The sequence below is a fragment of the Melanaphis sacchari genome, unplaced genomic scaffold (genome assembly GCF_002803265.2).
Source record: "Melanaphis sacchari strain LSU unplaced genomic scaffold, SCAv2.0 Contig43_pilon_pilon, whole genome shotgun sequence".
Classification (NCBI taxonomy): domain Eukaryota; kingdom Metazoa; phylum Arthropoda; class Insecta; order Hemiptera; family Aphididae; genus Melanaphis; species Melanaphis sacchari.
Window position 1 is genome coordinate 3,193,830 of NW_020271284.1, and position 16,289 is coordinate 3,210,118.

The window sequence follows — 16,289 nt, forward strand, 5'->3', positions numbered from 1 at the left end:
CACAAACATTTATAGTTTTAATGCGATCTTTGGATGTTTAATATAATTTTTCACTAATTTGTTTATATCCGCTTTCATACGGACGTGGATAACCGTGAAATTGCGTTCGAGTGTTTGTCGCTTAATCGGGAACAATGTTTATTGTTTTCGATGTTCAACAAGTGAAAATGTCGCTCACAAAATGTATATAATATATAATATTATACTCGTATTATTATAATATATAGTGATCGTTGTTTTCGAGCAGACCGTTTTCGTTCGGTTAGGCAACCGCCTACCGCGGTCCGGTGCGTTGTGTTGCTCGACGACCAAACAGCACGGGCCGAAGCTCTGGCTATATAGCGCGAGAGTGGCCGTCTCTGCACAACCGATGGTAGGCACCGGTTAACGGCAGTACACTATAATACTATTTTCGACTGTGGCAATATTACAGTTATCATAACTATTATTATATCAGTTACTATAATGCATTTCTACAATATCCGTACAATGAGAAGTAACGTTACTATGTCGCTGGCCATCCGCCCGCCCGCGGCGCAACAGCGTTTTCGGCGGTGAGCCGCGCGCAGGTAGGTACGTACGTTGAAAAATAAAAAGCTCGTACCTACGCATTACGCACGAATCAGCTGTACAAATAAGACACATAGACACCTGCTGCACGTATACCTCTGGGTGGGCCGCGATGTTCGAATTATCATTATTATTATACCGCGATAATGATCGAACTCGCACACGGTTCGTCGAACCTACGGGGTACATGTATAATGATATTGTATTATGTTAGATTTTTTAGTACCAATATCATGTTATACAACCGCGGGGAACTATTAACCCGTGATAAGAGTCGGCGCGTCGTTTCACGCGGTTCGTCCGTCGAATGTTTTTTGATATCCATAATAACGTTATTATATGTCGTACACACAGTCACAGTCCATATTGTGATAAACGGTAGCAACAACAACAACAACGACGACATTAATAATCATAGTAATAACAATATAATTATTCATTCATTGACCGTTGTTATCAAATATTTTTCGCGTTCGAATGAGATTTCGGCGTCCGTCCGCAGCAACCGATCGGCCTAACCTATAATATTACACATTGTACCGTATTGCTCAGAGTGCTGGTGGTCGTCGACGAAAATGTCTGTCATCGACGCGACTGAACCTCCCGCTGAGTTTACAGCCGTCTCCCAAGAAGACGGTTCCGATCGACGACGATGGCAACAACAACAACAACAACAACAACAACACAGAACGGCGACGTCAGTCGGTGCTGGAGGAGCGACATTCGATGACTTGGAACGTCGTGGATCGCGGACGCCAGACACTGACGCCTCCGTATCCTCCACCGCTGACAACGGTGTCACTGATCGGACGCCATTGCTCACTCGGAAGGCTGCGTATCCTGACGAAGACGGAAGCGGCTTCAACGATCGTGGCGCAGATAGAGTCGCCGTCGACGGGCAAGTAAATCTCGTACGAATTTTAAGTGCCGGTCGCTATATTATTATTATTATTATTATTTATAAGTTATCTACCTATAACAACGTTTTGTGGTTTCACTAATCCCTCAATTCCGCCTACACCAAAGTTCTGTCATTAGTTTCAACCGAACTTTTAATATTTACAAAGTTTAAAGTTGGGCAAACCGTGGACCATAATATAATATAGATAATCACAATGCACGTTATGCATTCTCGTGTCGTTGTGTGTTCATTTTTCTCGAGCTTACTGTTCCGTGGAATTCCAATTTAGACTTATATTTTGTACACGTCAAAGTCATCGCTGTCATTGATTTATTAATACTACGGATTGTTCACTAGCTGGGTATTTTTAATCAATGCCGAGATGCTGTTATATAATTATACGCGACGTCGCACTTTGTGTTATGCTATATTGGTTATAGGTAGGTATCTTTTAAGCCACTGTAGTCATACGTTAGGTTAGATCGTATTATAACATCAGATTTTAGTGTCAAAATTAAGATAGATTTATTTATTTACTTATTATAAAACTTTACAATAAACCAAAATAATTGTTATTACATACGTATTACCTATGCGAATAAAATAACAAGAGTAGAAACATTACAACTTACAAACGTGTATAAAACTGTACAACTAACCGTTAAGTAAACATTTTTGTCTAATGACACGAATAGGAATAAATTGCTTATAAAGTTGACATGTGGATATAGATACTATAGGTAGGTAAGCTCATATAGTCATATGATTTTGTGTAAAACGTAGTGAACGAAATACGCAATGTATCGCGCAGGTATAATTTAAGATGTGAGACAGAATAATATGATAATATCTACCCATGTATAAAAAAATAGTTATGCCACATAACTAATTTCTCATATGACTTTTTCAATAATAATTGTATAGATACTTAAGTATTCTTGATGACCATTTAAATAATATACTTTACAAGCTATTTTTCGAATGAAATAAATACATATAATATAAACAACTAAATCATAGATAAATTATAAAGTATCAGAAATATTATCGATTGTTTAGTATGTAAATTAAATTACGTTTAGGTTAGGTTAGATACATTAGTTATTTTTATTTAATAGGATTAAAACTTAAAATATATCGTACAAAAAAATATATAAGAAATATATGTATTTTTATAGACATTTATTATTAGGTAGTTGGTACCTATACATGTAAATTGTATACAAATAGGAAAATTATTTTCAAAAGTAGAGAAATACTTGTTTTTTCGAAAAGTATCTACATATTTGAACATAGTTTTTTTACACAATTTGATGTCATTATTTACAATACAACATTTTTGAAAATAAATTATATTTTTACTGTTTATATTAACATTTTTCAAGTATTTAATTTATAGGTACTATAATACATAATTTTATTTTTCATTTTACATTCCGAAATAGAATATTTTTCTGAGAATTTCAATTCATTAAAATTAAGTTTCAAACAAGTAGTTAATAAGTAGTTATCTTATAAAGTTGTGATGAGTGGAGCAAGGAAACAATATTTTTTTTAAGTAGATACTCCTGTGCTATTACGCACTAGGGTATTAGTTTATTTCAATTTTACATAATTATAACTTACTCATTTGAAATTCGATTTTAAATTTCAATTTTTAAAATTAAATTTGAATTCCCAGGAAAATAATTTGCTTTGAAATGCAAAATTAAAAATATAATATAAATTATGTATTAATTTGTTATTTAAAAGTATAAACAATACAAATACTAGATTTCTATTGCATATTATAAAATAAACATATTACATATACCTCATATATATATATATATATATATATATTATATTTATATTTATTTTATGAATCTTTATAACATCTCTCTTCTGACTTTATTGTTTTATTATTAGTAAAACTTAAAGAAAAATATTAAAGCATATTGCAAAATAAATAATATTATAGTTTTAGATAAATAATTATTATCTTTTCTGAGAAAATTCTATATAATTAAAAATACATTTATCATTACTTCATACATTGTCATTTTATTTTAAAAATTTCGAGCTACAGTATCCATTTAACTAACAATGTAATTATTGCGATTTATGACATACCTAACTGTATATTTTATTTTAAATATGGTTATTTATGTATTAAAAATATAAAATGTTTAAATATTTGCTTCATTACTTTACAAAAAAAATAGTTTTTATATAATTTTAATATTCAGACATCAATGTAAATTGATATATTTTATCTGCTTAAATATTATAACAATACTAACATAAAACAATATGATATTATAACTCTGTTTATACTGTGATTATATGTTATTTTATTTACTTAAATCACGTTTTATTTTATTTATTATATATTACAGCTTGATAACTACCATTTTGTTTATTAAATATGGTAGCGTATTTTATGTTTAAGTTTATCGTAGATAGTAGATGTTAAATCAATTGTAGGTATAGAAAGTATGATTATTCTTTAAAATAAAAGAGTAAAATATAATAACTTTTATGAATTAATAGTTAATTTTTTTTTGCGTACGTTATTATTTTATCAAATATAATAAATACTAATGTTTGTATAATATTATTGTCTAAAATGTGTAATAACTATTCACGGATTTATAGCAATGCATTTTTATATTTCAATTAAGATTGATCTAAATTTCTAAGGTTTATTCAGATGAAATTTGGTTTCTATTTTGTAGAATCATTGAAAATCATGTGTATATTTTTGTTTTTCAAATTCTATTTTTCTCAGCCAATATACAAAGATTTATTAGTGATTGTAACCATATTAAATTACTCATATAGTCTATTTTAGGTATAAGATATTATTCTAAGTAGTTACTTATATACATTTAATTTATGTTAAAAATTATTGTTGTTTGTTAAAAGTTATACATCATTAATCAACTTTACAAGGTGCAATATAAATATATAATATAATGTTAATTCGATAAGTATACCTAATAAGAAGAAAATTAATAATCACATTTAACTACAATTTACGTATTATAGATGCTTGATGGCAATGAACTTTTAGAACGTTTCCATTGAACAAAAAAAAATAATACATTTTGTTTCGAATCATAATACAATAAACGAGTATTCATCCACGAATCATACAGATAAATCTATACTGTCATTAAGACCGGTTTGTATATTGAATACGCAATGCGATTTGTATTTGAAATATTATTTATTAACTACTTTATTAGTAAGAAATAGCGTTTATTTATTTCATATAGATATAAATATTTGGAGTAGGGACAACGACAAAAATCAATGTGGAATTATATAATGCACCTACTACCTACTCGTATATAGTTTATGTTTATTATATTATGTATAATATACCTACTCGTACAACATTTATGATGCAACATGTATTACCTATATGTACATAATATAATATTATGTTGGTTAAACTACGTCGTTCACTGAGAATCAGAAAAAATGTCGTGTTCATATAATCTCGTTTGTTAGAAACTCCTAACATCTGCCTATTAAAGTGCATTTAAAAAAGTGTTCGTTTTTACATTATTTATTCTATTTTTTCTTATAATATTAGATTCATTCAGTCGCCGATGATGATTTTCTAAACAGTTTTTGATTGTTGTTTAAATTATTCAATTTTAGTATTATGGTTCAATAAATATTTTATTGTTTTATACTTTATTTATAGTTTCTTTAATAAATATAATAAATTATATTTACTCCATATAGATAATCTCTTTTCTTTTTATTTTAATAAGAAATCTGAGATGTTTACAACCTTAACATAGAAAAATATGTAAATTTTATCATAAAATATATTTTTCTTTTGAAATATTTACATAAGAAGGAAAAACTTATCCAGTGATAGAATCCAACCTCCTGATCCCCATGTCATATAGCTATTCTGGATAAATTATAGTGTTGTTAATTTTCATTGGGATTTTTTCATTTATTTTCTTGTGATTTTCGTTAAATGTAATGTTTATGGTTTAACAAAAAAATAATATACTGCATTATACGATCAAAATCTTGATCTAAGTATAATAAAATTCATTGTTTTGGTACATGGGTAGTTTATAACAGTAAACAAACAATGGAAGTGCACTTTCATGCTGATTTTAAATTTAAGATAATATAATTTTACAAAAATCTAAATTATTATACTTGATAGTTGCTGGATTTTATACCAAGAATCTCGAGAAAAAAAATTGTAAATTGTGTTTTTGTCGTGGTGAAGAATTATTATATATGAGTTGTAATTCATAGCTTTGTTGTGCAACGTTATAAGTACTTGAAAATACATCTACCTACGTGGTCAAAATATGCCTAGAATAATTTATTATGACCATCGACTATAAATTTGTATACTTATTATTTAGTACATATTTATATTACGTAAATATTTGTATTGCGGTGCGCCATGTCTAGATAATATACTTGTTTAGTGTCTAAAAATGTATTTGATATCATGTTTCAATGGAAACGAATTATTGTTGGGTAGTTAATCTAACCAGCAGATTGCAGTGGATCATAATATGTATTGTATTATTTAAAATAATACAATTTAAATTTAAATCAAAAATATATAGAATTTTCGGAATAATATTTTATAATTTTTAAATAAGTTGATACTTTATCATGGAAACAAAATAGTACTTGTCATATTTGAATTTAAATATTTTTGTTTATAAGTTAAATAGTTTGAAAATTTAATACAATATTTTTCATATAATATTATTTAATCAGTATAGAAATTATTCAATATTGAAAATACAAGGTCATTATATTTATTTTTTTATGTAAGCGTTATTTTAAGTTCAAATTTTGAAAAAATTATGAACATTTATGAATTATTTTATAGTTTAATACTTATGAAATGTTCAATCTTAATAGTTTAAACTTGAAAATTGAATATAAGGTTCTGCATAAGTTGGTTTTACAGTATTCTAAAAATATCAAAAATAGATAAATTATAAAATGTCCTTAAAAAATAATTTTATACAGTGTGTATCTGCTCAACAAATTAGAATTCTTTTATAAATATAATAATTATTTATCATTTAGTTTAAATTTAGTTTTTTCCATTACAGAAATACCTCAATTATATAATTTACCCTTTTTTAATTTACTAATGCTGAAACTCATCTATGGGCTTGAAAAATCTTAAAAGGATTGTAAAAATGTACAAATGTAATTTAATAAAACATTTTTATATTATATTCATAGTTTAAATCTATTTCAATTTATAATATTGATGAATTACAACTTTATAATATGTATTATTTTGTAAAATATGAAAATAAGTGTGGTGTCTAGTTTTTAGAAAACGATAGGTAAGCACTTGATACCAATTATCTCAAAATATCTCTTATGATTTAGAGTTTCTTATACTATTTTTATATAACTATTTTTTCACGTTATTATTTTATTCTAAAACTCGGTCATTAAAATAATTTTGCTTTCTCAGTGCTATTAAATTATATTCTTTATTTAAATCTTAAATTACTATAATTTTTTTATCTACAATTTTTTAACAATGGAATGGCAGTATATTATTATAATATATTTTATTCGCTTTGGTGAACTATTAAATACAATATATAATTAAACCTTTTCATCTTACTGATTTCTTCCTGTCCTAAATTGTTATAATTATGCTGATGAATGTCTTGTCTTTATATTCGTTACTTTGTGATCTGATTTACTCACTATGAAAATAAAATTATATTTTACTGTTCAATGTATTTTATTGTTCAATAATTATTTTATTTTTTTTTTTAATTGAATTACTTAATGATCAATAAAAAGAAATTTAATAATTGAAACTCTTTTATACATATTTATTTTATAATTTGTATAGATTATTAAATATTTTAATGACGTTGTAGAAGTTTAATTAGAATGTAAACGGTATTATTTATTATTTATTTTAATAAACTCTACATTTGTTTAGACATCAGTAATTGATAAATATTTATAAATAAGAAAAGAAATATGATCTGGCAATTAGTGGCGTGGTAAAGTAGGTAATTGAGAGGTTACGAAAACAAAATGTTTGCAATTTCTTTTGTTTAAATTGTCACTATATAATAGTTTGCCGTCAAATCATACTCATATAATTAATTATTTATTTATCTAGTTAATATTTGAAATTGTAAGCTTTTCTGTTAAGAAAAAGTTATATTTATATTTATAAAAATTATCATCAGTTTATTACTCTAAACTAATTAATACAATTATTTATATCAGATTGTTAGCCGTTAATATCGTTAAAATTTGATATATATTAAAATATTTTGGTATTAGCTACAAATAGTAATATTTTTGAGTATATTCATAATTCTGTGATATTATTAATAAATAACAGAAAAAGTAAATGATCACCTTGAGAGACTCTTAGGATAATTAATATTTTACAGAAAATGTAGTATTATTTTATATTTTATAGATTGGGTTTTATTAAATAGAAGAGACGAAATTTATCGTGAAAAAAAATTTCTTATACCAAATTTAATAAGTTTCTATTATATAGATTATTTATATTTGTACTGAATGATTAAATATAGTTAAATTTGTAATGACACAGTGGTTCTTTCTAAATTAATTTGTTACATTAGAATATATTTGGTAAAAATCTACTATTAATTTATTATTTAGGAGCATAGAAAATGTTTTTGGTAAAATCGATATTTTAGATATAAATATAAATATATAATTAATAATTCGTACTTCTTAAATTTTTAAATATTATCAGTATAAATGTAATTTGTTACATTATTTTGACAGATATGTAATAACAAAATCTGTCATAAAAATAAAAACATTGTTTTAGAAACATCGAAGATAATATCGTTGTTAAATCAGTACAGTTCTTTAATAGCGCGTTTTTTCTATACGAGTACTTCACATAATCCGTCCGCAATGCTATTATTATATATTAATTTATATTTTATTTAATAATCAAACATATATTGCAGATTAAATATTATAATTATTTATAGGATTTTATTAACCTACCCCCTGTAAGTGTATATAGTTTGTGTTGGAGCTAGGGATTTATGATTACTGTTAAATAATACTAATAAAATATAAACAAAAAATAAAATGGCAATATAAAATACTACTAGGTAATAAAATAAATCGAAATAATACGGATTTTCAAACTGCAATAAATATTTTTAAAAAATATTTTTTTGTAAAGAACATTGTTAATGATAAATAAATAAATACAATAAGTACTAAAAGTAATACAATAAAATTTAATCATATTGTTAATATAAACGCACATCATAATCTAACATATATCACGATTTATGACTAAGTGATAATCAATTTAATATAAGTCACTATGAGTTATGGTAGTCAACGACTTGTCCTTTTTTTGTAGCTAACTGCATTTTTCTGATCAAACACTGCCTTGTTTATTTTAATTGCACCTTAATTTTGAAGTTAATTTAAGGGGAAAGATTTAAGTAATGTTAATATTAGTTCATCGTTATTGTTTAAAATTTAAGTAATATGCAATTTATGTATCTAAACAAAATGGCACAATAACATGGTATTATATTAAATGTTAAAAAGGCCTTTGAGTGATGAAGTGATGAAAGTCATCTTGATGAAGATGGAGCATGGTGATTACATTTGCATTTGTCCTTGAACAAGTTCAACGTGTCTTTCATTATTAAACTTATAATAATGTACAAATTGTATAGGTATTTGTTTGAAAGATAAATGCTGTTTACAAGAACAAATTTGCCGCTATTTTTTTAAGCCTAAGCTTAGTATGGTCTGCGTAAAGGTGAAACCACAAGGTTATCGCAAATATTGAAGGATCAATGTTATTTTCTATGCAATCGTGCACTCGCTGCCAATGTCCCGGCATGGCCTCATAATAAATCTTTTTATTCCTGGCTATTCGCAATATGATTTACACGTACAATACTGTTGATGAATAAAAATGAAAACTATAAATTAATCATTTAAGAATTAAGAATATAATTTAATTTAATTATATAAATTAATTCATAATAATATGATATGCATGCTTTGCTGGATACTGTATTTTTGAACTAAAGGAAATGCAAAAATGATTTTTATATTTTAATTCTTTATGAAGAAAAGAAAATTGATATTGAACTTTAAGTATTTTTGTATAGTATTAAATTTTTGTGTGGAGTAAGTAATTTATTAGTTTTATAGTTTTCTGTAAATTTTTAATAGTTTTATGTAAGACTGATAATTTAGTTCATAAATGATAATAGACAGTAGAAATTTTTGATTTTCTGAATAAATATTTTTTCTGAGTGTAAGACAATAGACTAATTGTGACAATAACTGTCAAAATATTTTGATTCAAGCCACTAATAAGTGCGGTTTTAACGAGTTGTTTATTAAATGTAATAATTATTAATTAAAAATTTAAATAACAAATTATTCACCACTAAAATCAATGTTACTGCAAATGTGTTTGTTTATTCTTCTATTAAAAAAAATAATTAATATACAATAAATCATTATTTAAATATATTTAAATAAATTATTAAATACATATATGTGTGTGTGTTTATTATCAGTCGAAAAATAATTCAATATACATCATAAAATTAATTAACTATTTTCTAGAAAATATCAATTATTCTAAACTAAGTTATTTCATTCTAAAGTATTACAGCCTACACATTTTTAAACTTTTAGATAGGGATTTAAAGTAAGAAAATGGTATTATATGATGTTTATCGTTGTTCATCGTGTTGTATATAAAATTTACAAATTTTGTTTAATTAATACATATTTTTTTTTTTAATTGATTAAGGTTGTATTTAATATTTAAAAAAAAAACCTAATAATTTGTTTATAGTTTTATATATTATATTAATGGGCGCATTTGTGATCTTAGATATACATTTTAATGTATCATATTGCAATTAATCTTATCGTATAGTTATTTTATTGTATCTACTGTTTTAAATTGCATTTTGTAATTATTTGGTATTGTAGGTATATTTTAGTATATAATTGTAAACGTCAATCAATTTTTAGACTATGCATTTATATATTTATGAATTTTTAATTGTTTCAATGTTTCAAGAAAATGGATTTGTTTTTTAATGCGGTATATGAGATTACATTCTAAATACAATTTTTTAATCAAATTAAAACATAATACATTAAAATATGTTAATTTTTTTTTTCCTAAGCTTCAAACACGAGTGTTATTATAGATTATCTTTAAAATTAAAAATGTGTATTATTTTATTAGTTATAAACTTTAAATTAATGGATCGCATCAATATTTTTCTAATCTATATTTTATACAGGTAAATTTACAAGTAACTTTTTTTGATATCAAAATAAAAACTTTTAATATGTATTATGGTGGTTCTAGAATTTAATTCAAGTGTTTTGAAAAATTGTGTCATTCAAACTTTTGTGTTGGGGCATTTTTAAATATAAAATGAGTAATATAATTACATTACAAATTATATGAATAATTCTGTTTACTATTTTACTGTTATACATACGCGTTTATCGAAAATACGTCATATATTACATACAGAGAAATTCATTAAACATGTTTACCTACATTTATCCTTCAAAAATGCAGTTATTCAAATTCTGTTATGAAATTTTATATTTAATAACTATATTTTAAATAATTTTAATATCTTTGGGTAGTGTCCTATGGAATTTCAAACTTATTTATTTTTTTAATAAGTTTTAACAGTTTTTAAAATATGTCGACTTCTATAAGAGCAACTTATATTCCTCAGTTAGCCAAAAGGGATTGATAATACGACTTATTTATTGCTTCATGGACCATAAAATCTCACATATTATTTAATTTACAGGCTGGCTTACAGTTTTCAAATTTATGGGGTTATCCAAGAAAAAAATTAACTTACTCAGCGTATAAATATTAAACAATTTTGTGGGTTAGCTATAAAAATCAAAATTGTATTTTTATTCAATATTTTTATTTGAAGAGGAGTTATAACTCTTCATTTAAAAAAATATGTGAATCACATGGAGGAAAATGGTCAAGACTATTTAATTCGATTACATTTTTTTAGAGGATAGTGAACAGTGGAGGTGTGTATAAGGTATCTTATTTTTGAAGAAAACTAATTATAGCTATATTTTTTACTTCCTAGTGGCGATTTGAATTGACCCTTCTGCATTTTATGAGAAAAGTGATGCATGCCATTGATATAAGTCATATAAGCTGGTTGATGACTAAAATTAAAGGCTTACAAAAATTTCTTCACCCAAATGGATAGTTCACTAAAACAGTGAGTGTAGTATTTTGGTGGTAAAAATGAGAGTGAGTATGCAAAGTGAATCGTTCTGTATAACAACGATACTGTAATATGCAGAAATTCGTGAACTTGGCGATTACTAGGTTTTGAGCGTTAAGTGTTCCGATCCTAATATAAACTGCATTCTTTAACTCGTATAATAATATTTAAAATATTTAAATACCGTTTCTACGTAATATTATGACTATAATATATTATAGTGCACGTGCGCGGCTGAATATTATTTTTTTATTGATAACAACGATACGAAAATGTCGGTCACTAATAATATATGTATACAATATATGTAATACGTGCATTTGCCAAATATATATATATATATATATATACACATATATTTATATAATTATAATAAAATACATTTACATTATACGTATAAAAATTATAATAATATTTGTTGTAGGTATACACGTGTACAAATGCGTGTTACGGAAAGCATTCTTTAGCGGTGGTTAAAACCTGACTCTTGATGACCGTGACAAACGCTGTCGAAAATTCTTTAAAAACGGTACCTCTATAAGCATGTAAAGCAATATTATATTTTAAACTATGCTGAGGCGGTGATGGTGGTTGATAATAATAGTTTAAATATAAAAAAACAATAATATGACGTTATACGTGAATTAAAACACACTCCATAGTCTGTATGAAAAATCCTACCTATCTATAAGTTAGGTTAGGTACTTACATTCTTGATTAAAATAATTGTTTTGTCTTTAGATGCATAGCGTATGCGTATAAATACTTAATCAAAAAGATATTCAGAATAAATAATACTGAAAATAGTAATTACGTATTAATTTTTACATTTTATGTGCAATATCATTAATTCATTAATTACCGTTGTCAATCTCCCTTTTGAATTCGTGTAACTTTTAATATTTTAATATTTAATGTTAAGTTAATACATTTTTTAAACATAAATTACATGGTATGTTATAAAAAAAAAATATATCAGTATTCTACGTAAAAATTATTTATATTTAGAAATTAATTATTTAGAAAAATGTGACAACATTTTCGATATTTTGTATACTTCTAAGAATAACTTATAAAAAATTTGAATTGTATTTTCAAACTTTGAGAAAAAAAATTATCAACATAAATCGTAAAAAGGAAAAAAAGTCTATGTGTCAATCATCTATTAATAATTCAAAAAGAACGAAAACGTTTTAAAAATTTAAAAATGTTTAAAAATAGCTAAAATAAAATTTAATAAACATTTAAAATAGGTAGCAATGAATATTTATTTTTGAATTATAACAAAAAAAAAAGTTGATGCTTTCGAAGATTGGTGTTGCGTCAATACTGTTTTCCGTGATTTTCTTTTTGTTTTAACCGGTTTTTCTATTTCCGAGAAATACTTCTATATCACTCTCTCAAAATACAATTTATTACATTATATCCAATGTTATTCTAAAGGCCAACCTTTTCAAAGTTCGAAATTAAAGAATTTTTTTCTGTTCCAAAACTTGATGACACAAGCGGGAAAAATAAATAAAAATCACACATCGTAGCAAAACCAAAAAGATGTATCGCTTCACTTAGAATCTATAAGAAAAAACAACAAGTATTAAAACACTTTTATTTGAACACTTTACAAGACTGTCGTCGCCTATCTAACCTTACCTGTCTCTATATAGGTATTTGTGTACGTATATGGTATATACACATATAAATATATGTGTGTGTGTGTGTGTGTACATATTATGTGGGTATAACAGTTATTTAGAATATGTAATCGGCGAGTTTATTACGTCGACGGGTTCCGGTCGTCGTCGTGGTAGTCGTGGTGTCGGGGGATGGACACCGTTGCGTAGTCCGACGACGATAATAATTAATTGTATATACATAATATAATATTATAATAATGTAAAACCGTTTATTATACACGCGGTGGGAAGAGAAATCGTCGTTGAAAAAAAAAAAAAAAAAAAAAAAAAAACACTGCGTACTACCGTCACAACGCGCGGCACTCAGTTTAAATGGAAATGCGAGCACTGCCGCCCGTTCATTCGACTGTCGTTGGTCGTCTCGCTTGCGCCACCAGCACCGATCATCATCGTCACGCACCTCTTCCGTCACCGAATTCGTTTTATTTTCACGCGCTACCATTTCTACATACCCAAACTACCAAAACGGTATTATAATATTTTATCGTTTGAATTATATTTTATTTTTACACCGCAGTGTACCTACTTGTATTGTATATTATAACGTTTGATTGATGCAGTGCCGTAGCGTGTGCCGCTCGCGGACGAGCAATAATTCATTCTTTCGCGTTAATTAATAGGTATTCTCTCTACACGATTTTTATATATCAATTATATTGTGTAGATACGTAGACGAGCGATTATTCGACATTAATAACTGTCTCTGCGCATTTCGTGTAGATCGTTGAAATCAAACTGTTACGCGAGTAGGTAAGTCTTTTGTCATTTTTTTTTTTTTTTTTTTTTTTATTAATAATTATTGATAAGAGTGCAAATATGAGGACAAACAAAAGAAATTACTCTACTTAATAAGACGTTACTTACTTTTCTGCTTCGAGTATTTAATATATATTATTCAACGATTTGTTCGTGTAAATTGTAATGAATTTAAAAAAGTCGTTTTCTTCGGGTTAAACTACAATTTTTTAAGTGGAATTTTTGATAAGACTATACGTTATGCTAAAATACAATGTTGAATATGATTAGTAATACATAAATAATATAATTTTTAAAGTTGAATAAGAATAAATTAATTGAAGTAAACATCAATATTTTAATCGGAAAAATTATAACTAGTTTTGTTAAGTTAACTTTATAAAAAAAATAATATTTCCTGACATAATTTAATTCAAATGTCTTTCTAAAAATAATGTATTATATTAGTTTATCTTTATAAACTGTATAAATGACAATTAATTTGCTTTGATATAAAACTAGTAAAACATATAAGAGGAGAAAAGATTAAGAATCTTAATGGAGTATGGCATTAATATGGTTTAGTTGTGGTAATTGTGATAAATGAAATTAGCCAAGTAATAAAAAACTATTTTGACTTTTGACGACCAAAAATGATGAATACATTTTTAACATTAAAGCATTTAATATATAACTTATCTCATACCTTGATATTTTAAATACCCATTTAAGTATTATTAAAATATTGAAAAACATTTTAACTATGAACATTAGTACAATAAAATAAGTTTATAAATTAAATATATAAATATTATTTATAATCAAAATAGGCTATTTATTAATACTTCAAACAATTTTAAAGGCTTATAAATTTACATTTCAAAATGTTAGAAAAAAATTAAAAAATGTTTCACTTATTATTTCAAAGATCGAAAAATACTGCATAAATGTATAAAAAAATTTATTATGTATTCAAAATACATGTGATAATAATATATTGTGTGATTTGATATTTGTTCTGATTTTCTATTATTATGAAATTCAGATATGTGTATTATGACAATAAAATTAATATTTGTCTTATAATAATAATTTGACTATAAAAAATTAATATTGTACCTAACAATATTCTATTATTTACGATGTATTTTGTTATTATTATGAAAATTATCTATGTTTCTTAACAATTTTTAATTTGATTTAAATTGGTACTTTTTAAGTTAAACACTAAAAGAATTATTTATGTGCCTTTGTAATAAAAATAAACATTATTTTTTCTTTCATTTCATCATATTTGTTTTTTATAAAAATAATAGTAAGTAGAGAGTTTTTTTTTGTAACCGGAATGAGTGTCAACTTTTTTCATTTGTAAATTTACTCTCTCCTTAAAAAAATATAATTATAAATAAAAAAAAAATATTCGAATTCAAAATAATTGTTCATTACATTATGGGTCATTATTCATTATTTACTAATACATATACAAGAGTTTAATTTAGCAATTATATCTAATAATTAATATAAACTATTTAAATATTTTATCTTAAGTTTTAAATAACTACTATATAATATTAGACAAAATATTTTTTCAAGTTAATATTAAATATATATATATATATATACCTATTAGCCGCCATATAAATCCAAGAAAAAGAGCTTATCGATAATCCTAAGTTATTTACACTGAAAAAATTATTATACTTTGATAATATGTATATAAATACGTTTACTGATACCACAAAGAAATCTTAAATAAATTCGATAAACTTTTCTTTTATTATAAACGATTAAAAATTCAATATTTTGTCTTAACAAGATTTTTTTTATTTTGTTTAATCCCTGTTTTTAATGGCACATAGGTATATCTATGTTATTTTACAATAGTTTGCGTGTCCTAGATTAATGATTAACGTGTCTAACATAAAATATACTTCAAAAATCTAATATTTTTAAATGATATAGTTATATTTAACTTGTAATATGAGACTATATTACTATATCATAATATACAAAACAACCATAGGTCATTACTATTGTATTACAATCATATACTTGAATACTAACGTTTTCATAAAATATGTGCAA

General features: G+C 25.0%; 1 protein-coding gene across 2 annotated transcripts in view; it reads left to right on the top strand.

Moving 5' to 3' along the window:
* The first annotated feature begins 844 nt into the window (after window positions 1-844).
* LOC112597693 (zinc transporter 2-like) overlaps window positions 845-16,289 on the top strand; it is a 34,142-nt gene continuing 18,697 nt past the window's right edge. Inside the window, exon 1 of one of the 2 annotated variants that reach the window (XM_025343858.1) lies at window positions 845-1,468. In XM_025343858.1, the coding sequence (XP_025199643.1) occupies window positions 1,146-1,468 (323 nt within the window). In that variant the 5' untranslated portion in view covers window positions 845-1,145. Of the gene's footprint in view, window positions 1,469-13,789; window positions 13,938-16,289 lie in introns of those variants that run through there. The other variant, XM_025343861.1, reaches the window with a different exon arrangement.